The sequence below is a fragment of the Peromyscus leucopus genome, chromosome 7, assembly GCF_004664715.2.
Source record: "Peromyscus leucopus breed LL Stock chromosome 7, UCI_PerLeu_2.1, whole genome shotgun sequence".
Taxonomy (NCBI): domain Eukaryota; kingdom Metazoa; phylum Chordata; class Mammalia; order Rodentia; family Cricetidae; genus Peromyscus; species Peromyscus leucopus.
The window spans coordinates 77,803,572-77,828,932 of record NC_051069.1 but is presented as its reverse complement, the minus strand read 5'-3'; the positions used below and the strand labels follow the sequence as shown (position 1 = coordinate 77,828,932).

Sequence of the window (25,361 nt, the reverse complement as noted above, 5' to 3'; positions counted from 1 at the left end):
AAGAAATACCCAACAATGTCCCAGAGCTTTATGCTATGACTCCTTCCCTGTTTTGAACCTATTCCTACTTTATTCCTAGTGCTGAATGTGCTGTATCTAGCCCCAACTAAATCTTCAGATGAAGATATTCTACCCATAAAGAAGAAGAAGAAAAGGAGGAAGCGCTACTACTGATAAAAAGTCTCCAATATTGCCCAGTAAGTACTGCATACCCAGAGGTGTCATGCAGTTAAAATCACTGGGGGCAGGAGAAACAGAGAAATGGATATACAGACAGACAGTTGAGCCTCCAGTTCACTTGGTAGCAGAGCTTCACTAAGATGAAAAATTTCTATATCAAAGCTTTGTATAGTTGTCAGGGGATGTTGGGTGTAGGGAGCTTGCTATAGGAGAGCCCATGTCAGGCTACTCCATTTCCTTCATGAGTCCAGAATCTTTGTGGATGCTGGACTCCTACCCTCCACTTAGTCTGTCTGTGACCTTCAGTACAGGAATCTGGGGACAGCACTGATGCAGAGGGCATGGAGGAGTTCTGCTTACTGCCTTGCTTCTCATGGCTTGTGCAGCTTAAGTTCTTAAAGAACACAGGATCACCAGCCTAGGGTTGGCACCACCCACAATGGGCTGGGCTCTCTTCCATCAATCACAACTATGAGCTGGCTGTTTGGAACCTGGGGCTTATTCAGGGACACTTAGCTCAGCCTGGGAGAAGGGGACTGGACCTGCCTGAACTGAATCTACCAGGTTGAACTCAATCCCCAGGGGAGTCTTTGCTCTGGAGGAGATAGGAATGGGGGGTGGGCTAGGGGGAAGGCAGTGGTGGGGTGGGATGTGGGAGGGGGAGGACAAGGGAATCTATGGCTGATATGTAAAATTAAGTTAAATTATAAAATAAAATTTAAAAAAAAGAAAAAGAAAATGTCCTACAAGCTTGCCAACAGCCTGTAGCCTTGTGTAGGCAAATTCTCAACTGAGACTCACTCCTTCCAGATGACTTTAGCTTGGGTCAGCTTGACATCAAACTAGGTAGGACTAGGGGAGTGAGGATGGAAGGTAAGTGCACAGGTCAGGTCATGCAGTACACTAAGAACCACATGTTGGGGTATGAGGTTACTTGTGTCAAAGAATATATGAATGACATCAAGAGGAAATGGTGGAGAGTGGGGCTGAGAGATGAGAGTGGAGAAACCTGACCAAGCCTGAATCAGTACAGAGTTGAGGAAACTTGATGAAGAGAGAAAAGTAATTTTCCAAGGGCTCTTTCCACTTTGAGTCTGGTGCCTTAGACCACTCGGCTGTACTGACACCTGTCTTTCCACTTTGAGATAGCAAGGTCCCAAAGGTTTGTGGTACCATCAAGGTCAGAAACCACAACTCTGCCTTGCCAGAGGCTTCTTCAGGTATAAGTTACTGGAAGCATTGAGAGTGGAACTGAGATACACAGAAAATGAGGCCACAATTTGGAAAAGTGCATCCCAGGCCAAGGGACCTTGCACATAGCACAGTCCCTGGGAAGGAGATGTTCTCGGACTATGATGGGTTGGCAGCCTAGGAAGGGCTGTTCAGACACTTCAGAGTCTCATCTCTATTGAAATAACCCTTTATTTATCCTCTGTTTATATGTGGTAATATATAGTGTACCCCAATAAAGCTTACCTGGGGGTCAGAGGACAGAGCCAGCCACTAAATTAGACAGTGTTCAGGCAGTGGTGGCACACACCTTTAATCCTATCACTCGGGAAGCAGGGATCTGTCTTGATCTCTATGAATTCAAGGCCACACTGGGCTGCATGAGAGAAACAGAACCAGGCAATGGTGACACATGCCTTTAATTCGAGAAAGTAAGGCTTGAGGAAACATAAACTCGCTCTCTTGAGGCTGAGGACTTTATAGAGGTAAGCTAGTGGCTGGCTGTTCTGCTTCTTTGATCTTTCAACTTTTACCCCAATATCTGGCTCTGTTTTTTTTTTTAAATTATAAAACCTTTTAAGGTTTGTGTTACATTTATAGGCCCAAGGTACTTGGTATGAATGCTGGCTTTCAGTAGCTGGAGGCAGATAAGTGTTAGCCAATGGCCAGAATGCCCCCCACCCCCAGAACCTAGTTGGAGAGCTTCTTCCAGGACATGGATCTAAGGACAGTGTCTTTGTCACCTGTTAAGACCTGGTAAGATCCAGGACCCTGTTTTATTCCTGAATCTCTTTTACAATCCTAGTCCCACCAAGGCAGTGCTTGCCAGGGCATTCTCTCTGTCATCCCAAACGTACTGGCAGAAAAGCCTATATGTGTTGGCTTAGTTTGTCAACTTGACACAAGCTAGAGCTATGTGAGAAATAGAAACCTCAATTGAGAGAATGCTTCCATAAGGTCAAGCTCTGGGGCATTTTCTTAATTAGTGATTGGTTGAGGAGAGCCCAGCCCATTGTGGGTGGTGCCATACCTTGGCAGTTGGTCTTGGGTTCTGTAAGAAAGAAGGATGAGCAAGCCATGAGAAGCAGGCCAATAAGAAGCACCCCTCCATGGTCTCTGCATTAACTCCTGGCTCCAGGTTCCTGTCCTGTGTGAGTTCCTGCCCTCACTGCTTTTGATGATGAACTGTAGGAACTGGTGCAAAATAAACCCTTTCTTCTCCAAGTTGTTTTTGGTCATGTTGCTTCATTACTGCAATATAAACCCTAACTATAAGACTAGTAATTTGTTTATAGCAACATGTACACAACTAAAAAGGCTTTATGTGTTCCCTCTTCCAAAATATTTGTGTTTTAACTAGAGAATATCACATCAGAGAAATACCTTGCAAATAGTATTTGTTTTGTTTTGGTGTGTGTGTGTGTGTGTGTGTGTGTGTGTGTGTGTGTGTGTGTATGTGTGTATTGGGTTGTTTTTGTTGTTCGTTTTATATATGATCTCACTATGTAGCTCAGGCTGACCTGCAACTCAGCATAAGCTGGCCAAAAACTCTCAATCCTTCTAAGTCAGCTTCTCCAGTGTGGAGATTACAAACATGTCCTTCCTGAGTTTAGGCTCCCAAAGCTAAGAATTCCAGCTTTGGAGAATGGTCACAACCCTTAAGATCAAACCAGGTTGAATGTAATTTAAACTCTGTCACAGTTGTGGGTTCCAATAAGCAGATTTAAGCTATGTGGTCTAGACCAACATGGACTACCTTTTATTTGCTTACTTGTCATTTGGCCTGCTGTTTCCTTCTAGTAATGCCTCTTGCTGGTTTATGTCCTTTCCTCATCAATACTCTTCCTGTAGGCAGGCTAGACTGGGCACAGCAAAGTATAAAAAGTTGATAAAATATAATTTCCTCATAGGCATGTGGCCCATGCCTATAATCCCTGCAATCTGGGGGGTTAGGCAGGAAAAGTTCAAGGCCAATTTAGACTACTTGACAAATTCTTCCTCAATAAGCTTACAAAAAAGTGTGCAACTTTCAAAATATCCAAGAGAGTTTTTGTGTATATATAAAATTAATACATCGAAGATCTTGTCTGATGTATTTTTTTACTCTTAACAACTTAACCAGTGATATTCCATGGACACACTGAATAACCCCAGTGCTGGGATAGTCATAAACAATTTGACAGTTAAATATTAGGACAAGTTTCTAAATTGAAAATGGCAAATACCCAACAAGATATAAATTGTTGATGTTATGTGTTCTATGAGATATAAATTAGTTTAGGCATTCCTGGACAAAACTCTGATGGCTAAAGATTAATTCAGTGAGTCTGGGACTGTTAATTCAAACTAATCACTCTGGTTTGGACTATGATTATAAAACAGAAAGGCTGTGCCTTCTAGTTTTTGGCCACATTCCCATTTCAGGTGAGTTTTCTGTGATTGTGAATCATTACCAAAGGGCATGTCTTGGTGTAAGAAAGAGTTCAGTAGGTTGGGCTTGGTTATTTCCATAGGTTCATCAAGGATGTCAATTAAACATACTTGCCTCCTTGATTTTGATCTGCAAAATGAAGACTTAGCCAATAGTTCCCATCTTGTTTTCACAAGCAATTGTAAGCCACCTCAGGAGAGCAACTGACAAGAAATTTAAAACTACAAATGACTGTATTAGTAACTTTTCTTCTTGTTCCAACAAAAGCAACTAAGGTGGCTTTTTTCTCAGGTTCAGAGGACATATAATCAATCCATCATGGTCATGGGAGGATGCATCATCAGGTTATATTGCATGTGTAATTGGGAAGCACTGATCGATGAATGCTTGTGCTCATTTGATTTCAGTTTTACCCCTTTTTGCTCAGTCTTCTACACCAGCCCATGGCATGGTGCTGCCTTCACTGACAGAAGGTCTTCAGTTCAATTGCACAGACATATCTCATAGTATGTCTCCTCATAGATTCTAAAACTCTCAACTAGAGAAGGAATGTTACTCATCTCACCAGCACTCACAGTTTTCCTTGTTTTGAAAGGGGTACATGGAATGAGGGAATGGACATGGAAATTTCCAATATTGAAAATGGGAAGAACTTTAACTGTGAAATTATGTCACACTACTTCCATCCTGAGACTACACAATGAATACCAAATACTTTCTCCCGTACATATGACCTGTAGATATGAATGGGTTTTTCTCTTCCTTGAGTTCTCAAATTTCATTCCAAGATGTTAACACCTTTGTTCATGTGGATTAAAGCCAGACTGTATATCCTTGGATTCAAGGTTGTCTCCAAAAGCTTGTCACAGTCAATTAAATGAGAATCATTATCTAAGATTTTCTAATAGGTACTAAATCAGTTGTATCCAGATAAAATAGGAAGATAGACTCTCATGAATGTAAACCTGGTGGGAGTGATCATTTCAACATTTTTAGCTTTTTCATTAGGGAGGTGTCCTAACATTTTTTTAAATAAAAATTTAAGGTATAATTTGGATGGTAAGTAGAGGAAGTGATTGTGGTGAGGCTGAATCCTTCTTCTTACCTAGGCAGTTAACACCTAGTTACTTCCTCTAAGTCCTAGATATGGACCTACTAATGTGTGCTTTTAATATTAATTAAGACAAGTTTTAGTTCTGCATGTGTAGAGATAGTGGAGTCCACAATGCCATTTGGAAGGCATTTTCTAGCCTTGCTCATGGCAATTCCACAAACCAGAAAGCAGAAGACAGAGTTATTTAAGGAGAAGAGGTATATTTCAGGTTATTTCCAGTATCTGCTCCTCAGGAGGTGTCCCCAGCGAGAAGTGTGTCTCTTTGTGCTGAACTTTCTCTCAGTTGAGTGAATGAAGAGGGACTTCTGTCAAGGAGGTGGATTACATGGCTAAGAGCTCAACAGTACAGTCCATCTTCTTGATTCTCAAAGAACACTGCCAATCTGGAGCTCTGACATCCACATGTCAGTTGAGGAAACTGAGTTATGGAAAATGAAATGCCTTATGCCCAAGTTCAAAGGCTGGTGATGAAGACACATGACTATAATAATCACAAGTGCACAAGCACACAGACACACAGAAACACATGGTGTGAGAAAATAAGCATTGGGGTCCACATGACAGATAAAAATGATGACCCATTACACTTTCTCATGGGGAGATCTGCTGTACAGTTGGAAAATGGATAACATCAGCTTTCCCTACCCTGATCTTTACTTCCTCTCTTCCTTCCTAGGGTTGCCAGAATCAAGGAGAAGGAACAAGACCTCCAGGCTCTGTCAAACCCCAGGACACATCCTGCTACCTGGCTGTTTATGGACACCAGTCAGTGGGACCAGCCTCTGAGCAGCTTCAGAAACTGCCTGTATAGATCAATACAGCTCTCCTTAATCAGTCTCAGGTTCCTAAATGCCTTGCCTCTTGGAGCAGATTGCCAACTCCTTTTTTTAACTAAGAAAAATTTTCCATTCATTTTATACACCAATCAAAGATCCACCTCTCCCCTCCTTCTCCCAACCCCAGCCTTCCCCTCATAACCAACCCCCTACTTCTCTCCACAAGAAGGCAAGGCCTCCCATGAAGAAACATCCAGTAGAAGCAAGTCCAAGCCCTTCCCCCTGCCTAAGTCTGCTAGAGGTGTCCCATAATAGGTAGTGAGCTCCCAAAAGCCTGCTCATGTACCAGGGATGGATTCTGATCCTCCTGGCAGGGGGCCTCCCAAACAGATCAGGCTGCATAACTGTCTTGCCATGAAGAGGACCTAGCCCAGTCCCATGCAGGCTCCACAGACATTGATCCAACTTTCATGAGTTCCCACTAGTTTGGTTTGGTCATCTCTGCAGGTTCCCCCATCATGATCTTGACACACTTGCTCATAAAATCCTTCTTATCTCTCTTTGACTGGACTCCTGGAGCTCTGCCTGGTGTTTGCTTGTGCATTTCTGCATCTGCTTCCATCAGTCACTGGAGAAAAGCTCTGTGATTACAGTTGGGGTATTCACCAATCTGGTCACTGGGGTAAGCCAGTTCAGTTCAGGCACCCTCTCCACTATTTCTAATAGTCCAAGCTGGGGTCATCCTTGGGGATTCCTGGGAACTTCCCTAGCACCCGATTTCTCTCTATCCCCATGATGTCTCCCTCTATCATGGTTTCTCTTTCATTGCTTTCCCATTCCATCCCTGTTCCAGCTCAACCATCCCATTTTCTTATGTTCTCATCCCCTATCCCCTACCCTCCATTGCCCATCCCTCATCCCCATTTTACTCATGGAGTTCTCATCTATTTCCTTTTCCTAGGGCAATCCATGTGTCCCTCTATGGTCTTCCTTGTTAGCTAACTTCTATGGAGTTGTGGGTTGGAGTGTGGTTATCCTTTGTTTTACATCTAGAATCCACTTATGAGTGAGTATATACTATGTTTGTCCTTCTGAGTCTAGGTTACCTCACTCAGGATGATATTTTCTAGTTCCATCCATTTGCCTGCAAATTTCATGATGTCATAGTTTTTCTCTGCTGAGTAGAACTCCACTGTATATATGTACCACTTTTTCTTAATCCATTTTTCAGTTCAGGGGTATCTAGGCTGTTTCCATGTTCTGGCTATTACAAATAATGCTGCTATAAACATAGTTGAGCACAGGTCCTTGTGGTATGATTGAGTATTCCTTGAATATATGCCGAAGAGTAGTGTAGCTGGGTTTTGATGAAGATTGATTCCCAAATTTTGGAGAAACCGCCACACTGATTTCCAGAGTGGCTGTATAAATTTGCGCTCCCACCAACAGTAAAGGAGTGTTCCCGTTGCTCCAAATCCTCTCCAACATAAGCTGTCTTTAGTGTTTTTGTTTGTTTGTTTTATAGAAGGAAGAGTTTATTTTGACTTGTAGTTCCAGAGGGTTAGGGACCCATCTTGGCAGGGAGGCATGACAACAAGAACAAGAAGCTGAGAGCTCACAGTCTCAACTGAAAACATGAATCAAAGAGAGTTAACTGGAAGTGTTGAGCTTTTAATCTCTAATCGCTTCCCTAATGACATACTTCTGCCAACAAGGCGCACCATCTAAGCCTCCCACAACAGCACCATCAACTGGGTGCCAAGTGTTCAAATATCTGAGCATATAGGGGACATTGTTAACTCCATCCAGGCACCTCTAAAGTAAAAGCTAAGGAGCAATTTGTCTCCTGATAGCTTATTTAGTAGAATACTTGTAATGTTGTCTTGGGAACTCACATCTCTCTGGTTAATTCACCTGTACTCACACCTGTTCCAAACTTCTCCAAACTTATCTCCTCACATCTCAAAGGAAGAGGAAGTCATCTTTGATTTTTCAGAGAATAAAAAGAGTTCTGTCTTCATTGTTTTTGATCATAGCCATTCTGACAGGTGTAAGATGGTATCTCAGAGTTGTTTTTATTTGCATTTCCCTGATGTCTAAGGATATTTAGCAATTTCTTAAATGTTTTTCAGCCATTTGAGATTCTTCCTTTGAGAATTTGCTGTTTAGCTCTGTAGCCTATTTTTTTTTTTAAAGATTGTCCATTATTTTGATGTCTAGTTTCTTGAGCTCTTTATATATTTTGGAGATTAGTCCTCTGTCACATGTAGGGTTGGTGAAGATCTTTTCCCATTTTGTAAGCTGTCATTTTTTTCTTATTTCCTGTGTCTTTTGCCTTACAGAAGTTTCTCAGTTTCAGGATGTCCCATTTATTAGTTGTTGCTCTCCATGTCTGTGCTGCTGGTGTTATGTTTAAGAAGTGGTCTCTTTGTGCCAATGCATTCAAGGCTACTTCCTACTTTCTCTTCTATCAGGTTTAGTGTAACTGGATCTATGTTGAGGTTTTTTATCCATTGGACTTGAGTTTTGTGCATGGGGATAGATATTGATCTATTTACATTCTTTTACATGTCCACATCCAGGTTTGCCAGCACCATTTGTTGAAGATGCTTTCTTTTTTCCATTGTACAGTTTTGGCTTCTTTGTCAAAAATCAGGTGTTCATAGGTATTTGGATTAATGTCAGGGTCTTCAGTTAGATTCCATTGTTCCACATATCAGTTTTTATGGCAATACCAAACTGTTTTAATTACTATAGCTCTAAAGTAGAGCTTTAGGTCAGGGATCGTGATGGCTTCAAAGGTGGCTTTATTGTACAGGATTATTTTAGCCATCCTGGGTTTTCTGTTTTTCCAAATGAACTTGAGTATTGTTCTTCCTAGGTCTGTGAAGAATTGTGTTGGGATTTTGATGAGGATTTCGCTGAATCTGTAGATTGCTTTTGGTAAGATTGCCATTTTTACTATGTTGATCCTACCTATCCACGAGCATGGGAGATCTTTCCATTTTCTGATACACTCTTCAATTTCTTTCTTCAGAGACTTAAAGTTTTTGTCATACAGTTTTTCCACTTGCTTAGAGTTACCCCAAGGTATTTGTGGCTATTGTAAAGAATGATGTTTCTGTGATTTCTTTCTCAGTCTATTTGTCATTTGTATATAGGAGGGATACTGATTTTTTTGTGTTAATCTTATATCCTGCCATATTACAGAAGTTTATTATCTGTAGGAGTACCCTGGTAGAATTTTGGGGGTCACTTATATATACTATCATATCATCTGCAAATAGTGAAAGTTTGACTTTTTCCTTTCCAATTCGTATCTCCTTTATCTCAACTTGTTGTCTTTTTGCTCTAGCTAGAACTTCAAGTACTATATTGAATAAATATGGGGAGAATGGAGAGTCTTGTCTTGTTCCTGAGTTTAGTGGAATCATTTTGAGTTCCTCTCCATTTACTTTGATGTTGGCTGTTGGCTTGCTGTAAATTGTCTTTATTATGTTTAGGTATGTTCCTTATATTACTGATCTCTCCAAGGCCTTTATCATGAAGGGGTATTGGATCTTGTCAAAGGCCTTTTCAGCATCTAATGAAATGATCATGTGGGGGTTTTTTCTTTCAGTTTGTTTATATGGTGTATTACATTGACAGATTTTCATATGTTAAAACATCCTTGCATCTCTGGGATGAAGCCTACTTGATCATGGATAATTTTTTATGTGTTTGTAGATCCAGTTTGCCAATATTTTATTTAATATTTTTTGCATCAATGTTCATGAGAGAGACTGGTCTGTAATTCTCTTTCTTTGTTGCATCTTTGTGTGGTTAGGGAATCAGAGTAAATCATAAAAGGAGGTTGGTAATGTTCCTTCTGTTTCTATTGTGTGGAACAATTTGAAGAGTATCGGTATTAGCTCTTCTTTGAATAGCTGGTAGAATTCTGCTTTGAAGTCATCTGGTCCTGGCCTTTTTTTGGTTGGGAGACTTTTAATGACTGTTTCTATTTCCTTAGGTATTATTGGTCTATTTAATTTGTTTATCTGGTCTTGATTCAACTTTGGTATGTGGTACCAGAAAATTATCCATTTCTTTTAGATTTTCTAATTTTGTGAAGTCAGGTTTTGAAGTATGACCTGATGATTCTCAGAATTTCCTCATTGTCTGTTGTTATGTCTCCCTTTTCATTTCTGATTTTGTTTATTTGGACATTCTCTCTGTACCTTTTGGTTAGTTTGGATAAGGGATTGTCTATCTTGTTGATTTTCTCAAAGAACCAACTCTGTTTCATTGATTCTTTATATTATTCTCTTTGTTTCTATTTTTGTGGATTTCAACCCTCAAATGTCTATTCCTCCTGAATGAGTTTACTTCTTCTTATTCTAGAGCTTTCAGGTGTGCTGTGAAGTCACTAGTGTAATATTTCTCCAACTTTTTTGTGGGCATTTACTGCTATGAATTTTTCTCTTAGCACTGCTTTCATAGTATCCCATAAATTTGGGTATGTTGTACATTCATATTCATTGAATTCTAGGAAGTCTTTACTTTCTTATTTCTTCCTTGACCAATTGGTGATTCAGTTGGCATTATTCAGTTTCCATGAGATTGTAGCCTTTCTGTAATTTTTGTTGTTAAAATCTATTCTTAAGCCATGGTGGTCCTATAGAATATAGGAAGTTATTCAATTTTTTTGTATCTGTTGAGATTTGCTTTGTTTCAGAGTATGTGGTTGATATTAGAGATGGTTTTTTAGGGTGCTGAGAAGAAGCTATATTCTTTTGTATTAGGGTGGAATGTTCTCTAGATGTCGATTAAGTCTATTTGAGTCATTGTATCTATTAGTTCCCTTATTTCTCTGTTAAATTTCTGTCTGGCAGATCTGTCCAGTGGTGAAAGTGGGGTGTTGAAATCTGCAACTATTAATGTGTGGGTTTTGATGTGTGATTTAAACTTTAGTGTTGTTTCTTTTACAAATGTGGGTGCCCTTGTAATTTGGGGCATAAATGTTCAGAATTGAAACTTCATGTTGGTGGATCTTTCCTGTGATGAGTATGTAATGTTTTTCCTGACCTCTTTGGATTGATTTTAGTTTGAAGTGTATTTTCTTAGATATTAGGATAGCTACACCAGCTTGCTTCTTAAATCCATTTGATTGGAAAGTCTTTTACCAGACTTTTACGCTGAGGTAGTGTCTGTCTTTGAAGATGAAATATGTTACTTGTATTCAGCAGAAAGATGGATACTGATTTGGTATCCATTCTGGCCTGTGTCTTTTTATAGGTAAATTGAATCCATTGATATTAAGGGATATTAATGACCAGTGATTGTTAATTTCTGTTATCTTTTGGTAGTGATGTGTGTGTTCTTCCCTTCTTTGGGATTTACTGCTGTGGGGTTATCTATTGTCTGTGTTTTCATTGGTGTATCTGATTTCCTTAGGTTGGAATTTTCCTTCTAGTGCTTTCTTTAGGGCTGGATTTGTGAATAGGTATTGTTTAAATTAGTTTTGTCTAGGAATGTCATGTTCACTCTGTCTATGGTGATTGAAATTTTTGCTGGTTATATTAGTATAGGCTGGCATCCATGGTCTCTTAGTGTCTGCATTACATCTGTCCAGGTCCTTCTGGCTTTCAAAGTCTACCATTGAGAAGTCAAGTGTTATACTTATGGATCTGCCTTTATAAGTCATTTGGCCTTTTTCTTTTGGTGTTTTTAATATTCTTTATTTATTCTGTATGTTTAGTGGCTTAATATGTGGTGAGAGGACTTTTTGGGGGGTCTAGTATATTTGGTGTTCTATAAGGTTCTTGTATCTTCATAAGTATTTCCTTCTTTAAGTCAGGAAAAGTTTTCTTCCATGATTTTGTTAGATATATCTTCTGTGCCTTTGAGTTGGTATTCTTCTCCTTCTTCTATCCCTATTTTTCTTAGCTTTGGCCTTTTCATGGTGTCCCAGATTTCCTGGACATTTTGTGTTAAGACATTTTTTGATTTAGTGTTTTCTTTGACTGAAAATCTATTTCCTCTATTGCATCCTCTACACCAGAGATTCTGTCCTCCATCTCTTGTATTCTGTTGGTTATGCTTGTATTGGTAATTCCTGTTTGTTTACTCAGATTTTTTATTTTCAGCATTCTCTCTGTTTGTGTCTTCTTATTGTTTCTATTTCCCTTTTCTGGTTTTGAACTGTTGCTTTCTCATGTTTAATTGCTTTTTAATGGTTTTCTTGGCTTTCTTTAAGGGATTTATTGATTTCTTCCATTTTTTGTTTTTCTTGTCCTTAATTTTTTAAAAGAATTTTTCATTTCCTCTTTAAAGACCCCTAGCATATTCATGATGTTATTTTTAAGGTTGCTTTCTTCTGCTTCTACATTGTGATGTTCAGGTCCTGCTGTTATAAAAGGCCTGGTTCTGGTGATGCCATATTGCTCTTTATGTTGTGGTATGTGTTTTTGCACTGGCATCTACCCATCTCTTCCTCCAGTAAGTGCAAGAGATGCCTGTTTCTGAGCAAGCTGCTATTAGTCCAATCTGTGCTTGCTGTGTCTTATGTCTCACAGGGCCCCTCTGGGTCCAATCTTAGCTCTTGGTCTAATTGGAGCTGGCAGATTCTGTATCTCAGGGAGCTGCTCTTGATCGAATCCAAGCTAGCTGATTGTGTGGCTCAGAATCAGGGAGCCACTTTTAGTCTTATCACGGCTCTTTGTCCAATGAGAGCTGGTAGATTCTGTGCCTCAGGAAGGCACTAGTGTTGCAGGAGTATGGGTATTGGGGTAGGGTGTGGGTCATGTAAATTGCTGGGTCCAATGGGGGGTTGGTAGGGAAGCCTGCCTACAGGAGTCTTCCCTGCTGGCCAACAACTGGGGCAGAGATGGGTGGGGGTTCCTGGAGACTGGTTGTGTCCCAAGGCCTAGGTCCTCAAAGCAGGACTCTCTGGGTTAGAGAGGAATCACTCACCTCTTGGTCCAATGACAGCTGGCATATTCTATGTCTCAGAAAGACACTGGTGTCACAGGGGGAGGGGTATTGAGTTAGAGCATGGGTCTTGTAGATTGCTGGGTCTGATAGGGGTTCTGGTGGGGGAGCCTGCCCAGAGGAATTTTCCCTGCTGGCCAGCAACTGGGGCAGAGATGGATGGGGGTTTCCAGGGACTGATTGTATCCCAAGGCCTGGGTCCTGGAGGCAGGACTCTGATTGCCATTTTTTTTAAGACAGCTTTTTGTTGTTTTGTTTTTTTAGTTTTAAGTGCTTTTAATAGCTTTCAACTTTTAATTATCTTCATGTATGTTTTAACACCATAATAATATAATGCCAATAATCCTGTATAAATGTCTTTTTTGTTATCATTTCTATATCCATGAGTATGCTCACAGAGTACAAAATAGCGTGTCAAATTCCCTGGAGCTATTGTGATAGACAATTGTGACCCTTCCCATGGAGCTACTTTGAACTGAGATCCAGTTCTCTGAAAGAACAGCAAGCACACCTAGCTACTGAGCCATCTTTCTAGTATCCAGATCTCCATCTTGAAGGCACATTTGATATTTTGATAGTATCCAGCCACAGATACAGATAGGCTTAAAAATACTCCCCCAGAATATCTCCAACACCTAGGACAGGAGGTGTAGAAGTCTCTAAGAGGAGTATATCATCCCTGAACAACCCCTTGTAGTATGCCAGAGTCCTGGAGACCAATATTAGGTAATGTTCCTCTGGAGACACCTTAGAACCTCACTGGGTAGCTGGGGAGCCTAAGATAGCCAATTTCAGTGGTGCTCCTTCAGAGGCTGGGCTTGGTCCCTGGGGTGTCCTCCAGATCTCCAGTCCTTAGATAAAAGTGACAGAGGCCCTCACCCTGCTATAGTACTGAAGGGACCTGCCACAGTGTCTTTATTCCACACAGACTTTTAATCAGGTCCACCAGAACAAAGTCATTCCTGGAAGGGTCCTATGTATCCCTAACAGGTCCTAGACACTGTGGGATTGGGTACCCACTGAAAGGTCCTTCTCAATGGGTGAGCAAAGCAAGTGTCTTGAGAGAGCCAATTTTAGATGCCTTTGATATAGATGGGCTATCTATATAATGCCTCTGAAACCTGGGGGAGTAGCCCAGAGCTTAGCAAGGAAACCCAGTGTTGTAGTACAAATCTAAATGGTCTGGATAATAAAAACCCAGAGTCAGATATCAAAAAGAAAGCTGAAAGATAAGAAAGCAGAGCAGCCAGCCACTAGACTTCCTACATCTTCAAAATCCTCAGCCTAAAAGGAGACTGGGTTCCTATCTCATCCTGCCTTATATTCCTCTTTCCACCCAGCCATATCAGTTCCTATCTCCATCTCCCTAGTGCTGGAATTAAAGGCCTGAGATCCCAAGGGCTGGGATCAAAGATGTATACCACCATTGCCTGTCCTCTATGACTAACTAGTGGCTGGCTTTGCCCTCTGATCTTCAGGCAAACATTATTTGTTAGAGCATACACAAAATATCACCACACAGTGTGCTAAAGGAAGAAGATTCTGGTTACACAGCTGGCTGCTTAGGTTCATGGCCTGGAACCTGGACATGCAGAATTACCCAGGAAGAGGTTTCCCCGTGTTTTACAGTACCTGATAAATTACAGGTTCCAGCATAGTCAAATGCTGCTGTTAGGGCATGTTGATCTCTTCACAGAAGTCTTTTTTGTTTTATAGAAGCTCATCTTAAGATTGCAGCCTGGCCCCAAGAGGTCAAAATAACTCTCAACACACTTATTGATCTAGAAGCTCACACCTGATTCACAGGTAAGAAGGTGAATCAGAATGTAATCTGTCCACCAAGCCAGAAGAAGGGGGCATGCCCAAAAACACATGAATAGACTTTAAGGAGGCTGGGATGATATCTGCAGAGATCTCATGACTGGCAAGGCTCAGAATGACTTTGAATTCAATGTCTATGTCACTGAGTGAGAGATGGAGACAGAGGCAAGACTTTCCTCATGTACCTTCTGCACCATGGTTCCTTTACCACTGATCATCAACCTCTGGGTAGGCAGCCTTGGAGTTAAAGCTTCTTACCAGGTCAGCAACCTGGATTTCACAGAAGAGAGCCAAGAGTGTTTGGCATGAGAAGAGCCTGAAAAAGAGCAGATTCAATCCTGATTCCTCTATCCATTGTCTAAAAGATCTGTGGATGGGAGCATATTGATCAGGTGATTTTGAAAAATAAGAATGGGCAGCTATTCACCTCTTCTGCTCCACCAGATTCAATCTACCCAGTCTCACCCCCAGCTCTGTTGCAGAACACCTGCTGCAGTCTCCCTTTCTTCTCTGACCCCATCCCCAGTGGAACACAAAGATCTTCTCCTACAACCTTCCTTTCCCCAACTCATCCCATTATTTCAAGCTCCAATGTCAGCAGGCATTCATCTGGAAAACACCAGGTGAACAGCCTAGGGAAACAAAGCCCTGAAACCAAACCACTGTAGGCAGACTTTACTTTCCTGCCCACAAGGAAAGTTACCAAAAAACTGACACATAGAATTAATACAAATTATACGTGCTTGGTCAATAGCTCATTCTTATTACTAACTAATTCTTACAACTTAAATTAACCCATTTCTGTTAATACATAGGTATTGCCACGTGGCTCATGGATTTGCCTGTTCTCCAGTAAGTCTTGTTTCCTCTGAATGTCCTGGAGACCTGTTAGACTCTGCCCTCATTTCCAGCATTCTCTCTGCCCTGAAAATCCTGCCTCACTATCTATCAATGAGATTTATATTAACAATGAGAGCAACAGATATTTACAAAGATTGTTCCACAGCATACCAAAGCAGACCCTGAATATTCCAATTTAGCTGAAAGCACTCGAAAAAGACCTTAAAACAGTCAGTATGAAGATGATAGAGGTCCTTAACGAGGAAATTGATAAATCTCTTAAAGAAATTGATGAAAATACAAGCAAACAGTAGAAGGAAATGAATAAGCTTCTTAAATAAATACAGTAAAACACAAAGAAACAGAGGAAGGAAATGAATAAAGCAGTTCAAGACCTGAAAATGGAAATAGAATCAACAACAACAACAAAAACCCAGCTGAGGGCATTCTGTAAATGAAAAACTTAGAAATTTAACAGGAACCACAGAGGCAGGCTTCACCAACAGAATACAAGAGATAGATGAAAGAATATCAGGTGTTGATGATATGATAGAAGAAACTGATACATTAGTAAAGAAAATGTTAACTCTAAAAAACTTCTGGCACAAAATATCCAGGAAATATGGGACACTATGAAAAGACTAAATCTAAGAATAATAGGAATAAAGGAAAGAGAAGAAACATAGCTCAAATGCCCAGAAAATATTTTCAATAAGACTATAGAATAAAATTTTCTTAACCTAAAAAAGGAGGTGTGAATAAAAGTACAAGAAGCATACAAAGCTCTAAATAGGTGGGACCAGAAAAGAAAGTTCCCCTCAGCACATAATCAGAATACTAAATATATAGAACAAAGAAAAATATTAAAAGTTACAAGGGAAAAAGACCAAGTGACATATAAAGGCAGACCAATTAGAATTACATCTGACTTATCCATGGACACTCTAAAAGCCAGAGTAGCCTGGACAGATATTCTATAGACTCTAAGATACCACAGCACAGATGCCAGCCCAGAGTACTATACCCAGCAAAACTTTCAATCACCATAGATAAAGCTGTGGTGGTTTGAAAGAGAATGATCCCAAAGGGAGTGGCACTATAAGGAGATGTGGCCTTGGTGGAATAGGTGTGGTCTTTTTGGAGGAAGTATATCATGTGGAGGGAGTGGAGGTTTCATATATGCTCAAGATATTGTCCAGTGTTTCAGATCACTTTCTGTTGCTTGCAAGATGTAGATTCTCAGCCACTTTTCCAGCAATATGTCTGCCTGCATTCTGGCATGTCACACTGTGATGATAATGGACTAAACCTCTAAAAATGTAAGCAAGCCATCCCAATTAAATGTTTTCTTTTATAAGAGTTGCCAGGTTATGATGTCTTTTCACAGTAATAGAAACCCTAACTAAGATAAAAGCCAAATTTAATCAGTATTTATCTACAAATTTAGTCTTACAGAAGGTGCTAGAAGGAAAATTGCAACCTAAGGAGGCTAACTACACCCATGAAAACACAGGGAATAATCTTACACCAGCAAGATTAAAAGAAGGTAAAATACACACACACACACACACACACACACACACACACACACACACACACCATCACCATCACCATCACCACCACCACCAACAACAACAACAGCAACAACACAACAGAAATCAACAATCATTGGTCATTGATATCTCAATAGCTATGATCTCAATCACCCAACAGAAAGATATAGACATAGACAGAATGGATATGAAAACAGGATCTATCCTCTTGCATCCAAGAAACATGCCTCAAAATCGAGGAGAGGCATTACCTCAGGGTAAAGGTTTGAAAAAAGATATTCCAAGCAAATGAACCTAAGAAGCAAGGTGGTGTAGCCATTTTAATATCTAACAAAACAGACTTCAAAACAAAACTAATCAAAAGAGATGAGAAAGGACACTACATATTCATCAAAGAAAAAAATCCACCAAGATAACATTTCAGTTCTTAACAACAATGCCCCAAACACAGGGGCACCAAAGTTTGTAAAAAGCAACACCACTACAGCTTATATCATACATTGCCCCTCACACAGTGACAGTGGGTAACTTCAATACCCCACTCTTACCAATATGCAGGTATCCAGATAAAAGCTAAACAGGGAAATACTTGAGCTAACAAATGTTATAAACTAAATAGACCAAACATGTTTACAGAACATTTTACTCAAACTAAAAAGAATATACCTTCTCTGCACCTCATTGAACTTTCTCCAAAACTGATCACATACTTGGACATAAAGCAAGTCTCACCAGATACAAGAAAATTGAAATAGCTCACTGCATCCTATTAAGCCAGCACAGAATAGAGGTTGATATCAACAGAAAGCTTACAAACTCATGGAAACTGAAGAACTCTCTACCAAATGAAAAAATGGGTCGAGACAGAAATAAAGAAATTAAAGACTGTATTAGAGTTTCTATTGCTGTAAAGAGACACCATGACCATGGCAACTCTTGTTAAATAAAAACATTTAATTGGGGCTGGCTTACAGTTCAGAGGTTTAGTTAATTATCATCATGGCAGTAAGCATGGCAGCACACAGGCAGACAAGGTATTGGAGAGGTAGCTGAGAATTCTACATGTGGTTTGGCAGGCAGCAGGAAGAAAGAGATAGACACTGGGCTTGGCTTGCACTTCTAAAACCTCAAAGTCCATTGACACGCTTCTTCCAAAAGGGCCATTCCTACTCATACCAGGCCAGATCAATTTATAGTGTAACTCATTATGAGGCTATGTGGGGCATTTTCATTAAAACAACCACAAAAATTTTTCAGAATTAAATAAAAATAAATACACAACATGCCCAAAATTATGGGATACAATGAAAGAGGTTTTTTTCTTTTTAGTTTATTCTCTCATACAATAGATCCTGTCTTCATGCTTACTCCATCCCTTCCTCATAACCCCCTCATCTCTTTCCCCCAGAAACACTACTCCTCTGTTTCCCTTCAGAAAAGAGCAAACCTAGAGGTTTTAAGAGGCAAATCCATAGCACCAAGTACCTACATAAAAAATTAATTAAAAAAACCTGAAGTGATCTTATGATAGCAATATAACAGAACAACTGAAATGCTAGAACAAAAAGGAGAAATCACACACAAAGGAGTGAATGGCAAGAAATAATCAAACCCAAGGCTGAAATCAAATAGAAACAAAAAGAGTAATTGATTCTTTGAGAAAATAAATATGATAGATAAACCCTCATCCAAATTAAAAGTCAGAGAGAAAATGTCCAAAGCAATAAGATCAGAAATGTAAAGGAAGGCATAACAACAGACACAGAGGAAATCCATAGAATCATGAGGACATAGTTTAAAAACCTGTACTCCACTAAATTGGAAAAATCTAAAAGAAATGGATACTTTTCTGAATAGGTACCACTTACAAAAGTAAAATGAAGATCAGGCAAGCAATTTAAATTGACCTATAACACCTAGTGAATTAGAAACAGTCATTAAAAGTAAAAATAGCCTAGGACCAGATGTTTTCAGTGCAGAATTCACCAGACATTCAAAAAGTTAATGCCAATACTCTGCAAATTATTCCACAAAATAGATACAAAAGGAACATTGCCTGTTAGTAAACTGCAAAAACTCTGGGTTTGATGTCCTGATTTTGGCACCAAATGGTAGTAAACTACAAAAGCTCTGGGTTTGGTGTCCTGAGTTTTGGCACCAAATGTTAGTAAATTGATGGCTGAAACTGCGAGGAGACAGTTCAGCCCTAGAGGGCGAGATATCCCAGACACCTAAGAGCTACTATGGATAAGAGCTCTGCCCTGAAGGTGTCCGGAAACCTGAAGCAGTTTAGCACAGCAGTAATGGCAGAACTGGAGACAGTTCTGCCCTAGAGGGCAAGATATCCTGGGCACCTCAGAGCTGCTTAGGACAAGAGCTCTGCCCTGAAGGTGTCACAGACTCCTGGAGCTGTTTAGCACAACTCTGATGGCTGAGACTGTAAAGAAACAGCCCAACCTTGGAAAGGAAGGTTTTCTGACTTCTCAGAAAAGTCAGGCCTGGAACTGCTTCAGCAAGGAAGGGTATTCTGACTCTTCGGCAAAGTCAGGGTATCCTGACTCTTCGGGAAGGTCAGGATATACCTGGTATGATGGTATGATGGGGGATGGTTTCCCCGCAGGACACAGCAATCTTGCTCCTCTCCTGGAGAGCCACAATCTTTGGCTCAGTGTTACCAGCTCTTTCTCGCTCAGTGCACTATGGGATGTCCCAGCAAGGTTCTTCTGTTCAGCTGTCAATGAAGTTCTTCACCCAATACTCTTTTGAGAAAGAGGTTTATTTGGGAAGGAGGAGTCCAGGAGAGTAGCTGCCTCTACCAGGGTGGAGAGAACAGCTCACAACTGACTAGGCAGGGAAGTTTTTATAAGATGTCTAGGGGGCAGAGTCAACTGTGATTGGTTAGTTTATTTTCTGTCCAGGGATTGGCCAGTTTTATGAGCAAGGGGCAGAGATGGCCCTGATTTCAGGGCCAAACTGCATTTCTTTCACTGGCCTTTCTTGGCTTTTTGACACTACCTCTAAGGCCAGGGCACATTTCTTTCACTGACTGATTCTAGGGGCCAAGAGTGATATTTTGGTACTAGTCTCAGAGTCAGGGCATATTTCCTGGGTTCTGGGTTTGGGAATAAAGTGTTCACTTCTCTGGATCAGGTCCCAAACACCTCTTCATGATTAAAGTCCTGGAGAGTTTAGGGACACAGGGGACACACTCAACATAATAAAGGCATTTTATAGCAAGCCTGTAGCCAACATCAACGTAAATGGAGAGAAACTCAAAACAATTCTACTAAAATCACAAGGCAAGGTTGTCCATTCTCTCCAGACCTATTCAATATTCTACTTGAACTCTTAACTAGAGCAATAAGACAACTAAAGAAAACCAAAGGGATGCAAACTGAAAAGGGAGAAGTCAAAGAATCTTTATTTGCAGATTGTATGATAGTATACATAAGTGAACCTAAAAATTCCACCAGGGAACTCATACACCTGATAAACATTTCAGCAAAGTAACTGGATACAAAAGTAAACTCACAAAAATCAGTAGCCCTCCCATATACAAATGACAAACAGACTGAGAAAAAATTCAAAGAAACACACCTATTTCAATAGCCACTAATAATATAAAATATCTTGGAGTAACTCTACTCAAGAAAGTAAAAGATTTATATGATGAAAACTTCAAGTTTTTTTTTTAAAAAAAGAAATTGAAGAATATATTAGTAGATGCAAAGATCTTCCATGCTCATGGATCAGTAGGAGTAACATAGTAAAAATGGCCATCTGACCAAAAGCAATACAGATTGAATGTAACCCCCATCAAAATTTCAACACAATTCTTCACAGAACTTGAAAGAACAATTTTTAGCTTCATATCAAAAACCAAAAAATCTAGAATAGATAAAACAATCCTGAACAATAAAAGAGCTGCTGGAGAGCTCACTATTACTGATTTCAAGTTGTACTGGAAAGCTATATTAACAAAAAACCATATAGTATTAGCATAAAAAAGACACATTGATGCATGGAATAGGATTGAAGAACCAGGCATAAATCCACATTATTTTAGCACCTGTTTTTATAAAGAAGCCAGAAATACACTTTGGAAACAAAAAAAGCATCTTCAACAAATGGTTCTGGTAAAATAGGATGTCTGCATGGGAAAGAATGAAAAATAGATTCATACCTACAACCCTTCACAAAACAACTCCAAATAGATGAAAGATCTCAACATAAGGACAGATACACTGAACCTTATAGAAGAGAAAGTAGGGAATAGTCTTGACTCATAGGCACAGGAGATGACTTCTTGAACAGAACACTGTTAGCATGGACACAAAATTCAACAATTGATAAATGGGAACTCATGAAACTGAAAAGTTTCTGTAAGACAAAGGACACCATCATTCCTACAAAGTAACAGCCTACAGAATGGAAAAAGGTTATACCAACTCCACATCTAGTAGAAGATTAATATCCAATGTAGCATAAATCTCAAAGAGTCTTATTAATAAAAAACTTGGGAGCCAGATTTTGGGATGAACGCTGAAAGATCAGAGAAGCAGAACAAGCTACAGCTAACTTCACCTCGCCAACTTCTTAGCCCATCCTGTTTCCTCAAACTGGAAGCCTCTGAGTCCTCACCCAAATGGATCTCAGCTGAACTGCTGCTGAAAGCCTAAAAGCTGAAAGGGTTCTAGTCACTTGTTTTCACACCTTATATACATTTATGCTTCCTGCCATCACTTCCTAGGATTAAAGGCGTGTGTCACCATGCCTGGCTGTTTCCAGTGTGGTTTTGAAATCACAGAGATCTGGATGGATGCCTCCAGAATGCTAGGATTAAAGGTGTGTATGCCACCATTGTAGATGTAACCAACTGTCTTATTAAATAAGAAACACAGAACCAATGTAAAAGAGAAAGCGAAGAGTTCAAAGCTCAGAGCAAAAATCTCACCCTTCCTCCTGTGGTGGTCCTAGCTTCCCAAAAGAGAGCTATTTCCTCTATTTCCTGTCTGTCCGTCTTTTCATAGTCTTTTGTTCTGCCTTCTCATTGGTTGTAAACCCAAACACATGACTGCCTCGTCACTGTCTGTATGTACAGGCCCACTGTCTGTATGTACAGGCCCCCAGGTCTTAAAGGCATATGTCTCCAATGCTGGCTGTATCCCTGAACACACAGAGATCTATGGGATTAAAGGTGTGCGCCACCACTGCCACACTCTGTCTGTGGCTCTAATAGCTCTGACCCCCGGGCAACTTTATTTATTAACATACAATCAAAATCACATTTCAATACAATTAGAATACCACCACACAACATCTTCTGGTCTCTATGTCTATCTAGTGCCTGTTCTGTTCTCTGACTCTAGATAAGTTTATTACAGTACACAATATATTGGGGGACACAATATTACCACAATCCAAAATATGGAAAAAACTCAAGACTAGATATCAAGTAACCAAATAACCCGATTAAAAATGGGGAACAAATCTAAACAGAATTCTTAATAGAGAATTACTGCTCTTGGGCAAATATTCAAATGACACTTCATCCTACCACAAGGAAACATGTTCAACCATATTCATTGCTGCTCTTCATGACTGTCAGAAATTGGAAACAGCCTAGATGTCCCTCAACAGAAGAATAGATAAAGTAAATGTGCTACAAAATGGACTATTACTCAGCTGTTAAAAAAAATAACCTCTTGAAAAACAACATCAGCTGGATAGCCCTGCTCCCTAGGCCCTAGCCTCCAGGGGTACATCTCATGCCTCTCCCCCACCCACTGACACCTACACCTCAGAGACACTGTAACACCCTCCCCCACCCCCAGAATTTCCCCTCTCATCAGGTGGACCAGGACCACCTGCACCTGGAGGAGGAGTTACCACAGGAACCACCTGCACCTAGAGGAGGATGTGAGTGTGTGGACTTTCAGCTGGACAGCCCTGCTCTCTAGTCCTTAGCACCCAGGGGTACATCTCATGTCCCCCCCTCCAGACATCAAAGCCCCAGAGACCCAGCAGCACCCTCCCCATACCCTCAAACATCCCCTGAGGCATCACTGACCACCAGAGCCACAAGCCCCGCCTGCACCAAGTGGAGGAAGAGATGGTAGACTACAGTATAAGAATACATTCAACAACATAAAGAACAATATGGCACCACCAGAAACTAGTGGTTCTATGACTACAAGATATGAACACCCCAATGAAGAAGCAGAAGAACACAACCTAAAAAATATCTTTATAAAGATGATAGAGGCCCTTAAAAAGGAAATAAAAAACTCCCTTAAATAAATGGAAGAAAAGATAAAAAAAATTGGAAGAGATCAATAAATTCCTTAAAGAGAGCCAAGAAAAAACAAACAGGTAAAGAAAACAGTTCAAGACTAGAAAATTGAAATAGAGGCAATCAAGAAAACATAAACTAAGGGACTTCTGGAGAGGGAAAATCTGAGTAAATCATAAGATACTACAGATGCAGGCATAACAAACGGAATACAAGAGATGGAAGAGGGAATCTCAAGTGTTGAAGATATGATCACAGAAATAGATTTATTAGTCAAAGAAAATACTGAACCCAACAAATTCTTAACACAACATCTAGGAAATCTGAGAAACCATGAAAAGACCAAACCTAAGAATAATAGGGAAAGAAGAAAGAAGAATTTCAGCTTAAAGGCATAGAAAATACATTTAACAAAATCATAAAAGAAAATTTTCCCCACCTAAAGAAGGACATGCATAGGAAACTACAAGAAGCTTACAGAACACCAAATAGACTGGACCAAAAAAAGTCCCCTCGCCATATAATCATCAAACCACTAAACATACAGTATAAAGAAAGAATATTAAGAGTTACAAAGAAAAAAGTCAAGTGATATATAAAGGCAGACCCATCAGAATTACACTCACCTTCTCAGTGGAGACTCTGAAAGCCAGAAGGCCCTAGACAGCAGGCCAGACTACTATACCAACAAAGCTTTCAATCATCATAGATGGAGAAAACAAGATATTCCATGACAAAGCCAGATTTAAACAATACCTATCCACAAAACCAGCCCAACAGAAAATACTAGAAGGAAAACTCCAACCCAAGGAAGTTAACTGTACTCACAAAAACACAGGCAATACATAACCTCACACCAACAAACCCCAAAGAAGGGAAACACACAAGCACTACCACTACCACCCCCCAAACTGAAAATAACAGGAATTAACAACTACTGGTCATGAATATCCCTTAACATCAATGAACTCAATTCACCTATAAAAAACACTCAGGCTAACAGAATGAATATAAAAACAGGTCCCATTTTTCTGCTGCATACCAGAAAGACACCTCAACCTCAAAGACAGGCATCAAAGGGTCGGGAAAAGATTTTCCAATCAAATGGACCTAAGAAATAAGCTGGTATAGCTATCCGAATATCTAACAAAATAGACTTCAAACAAAAATCAATCAAAAGAGATGAAGCACATTTCATATTCATCAGAGGAAAAACCCATCAAGATGAAGTCTCAATTCTAAAGAATGAAAATAGATTCATATCTATCCCCATGCATAAAACTCAAGCCAAATGAATCAAAATCCTCAACATATCCAGTTACACTGATCCTGATAAAAGAAAGTAGGAAGTAGCATCAAATGCATTGGTACAGGAGACTACTTCTTAAGTATAACACCTGTAGCACAGATACAGAGAGCAACAATTATTAAATAAAACCTGCTAAAACTGGGAAGCTTCTTTAAGGCAAAGGACACAGTAAATGAGACAAAATGGCAGCCTACTGAATGGGAAAGATCTTCACCAACCCCACATCTGACAGTAGGCTGATCTCCAAAATACATAAAGAACTCAAGAAACTAGACATCAAAATACCCAATAATCCAATTAAAAATGGGGTACAGAGCTAAACAGAAGTCTCAACAGAACAATATCAAATGGCTGAAATACCTTTAAAGCATTGCTAAGCATCCTTAGCCATCAGGGAAATGCAAATCAAAATGACATTGAGATATCCTCTTATACCTGTCAGAACGACTAAAATTAAAATCATTGATGACAACCTACAGAATGGGAAAAGATTTTTACACACACAATAGATGGATAATATTTAAAATACATAAAGAACTCAAAAAACTGAACATCAGGAAAACAATTAACTCAGCTAAAATTGGAGTATAGATCTAAACAGAGAATTCTCAAATGTTAAAATACAACCTTCACTTCAGGATGCCTTTATCTTGTACCCACCCTTCCTAATCTTCAGTCCCCCAAAGAGCAGGATCAGGGAGCTCTGCATGAAACTTAGTTCACACCACAAAAGTTTGTTTAATGAACCAAATCATCTGCCTTTTTGGCTCTTGTATTCTCAAAGACATATGCAAAATGGCTTCTGTGATCTACTCAAATAGGGTTAAGACTTTCCAGGATCTGACT

At 39.8% G+C, this 25,361-nt stretch overlaps 1 protein-coding gene across 2 annotated transcripts in view; it reads left to right on the top strand.

The window, feature by feature from the left end:
- LOC114690936 overlaps positions 1 to 5,791 on the top strand; it is a 97,346-nt gene extending 91,555 nt beyond the window's left edge. For both annotated transcript variants that reach the window (XM_037207829.1, XM_037207831.1), the window contains 2 exons: positions 80 to 197; positions 5,632 to 5,791. In XM_037207829.1, coding sequence (XP_037063724.1) covers positions 80 to 174 — 95 coding nt within the window. In that variant the 3' untranslated portion in view covers positions 175 to 197; positions 5,632 to 5,791. The remainder of the gene's footprint in view (positions 1 to 79; positions 198 to 5,631) is intronic.
- Positions 5,792 to 25,361: the final 19,570 nt, after the last annotated feature.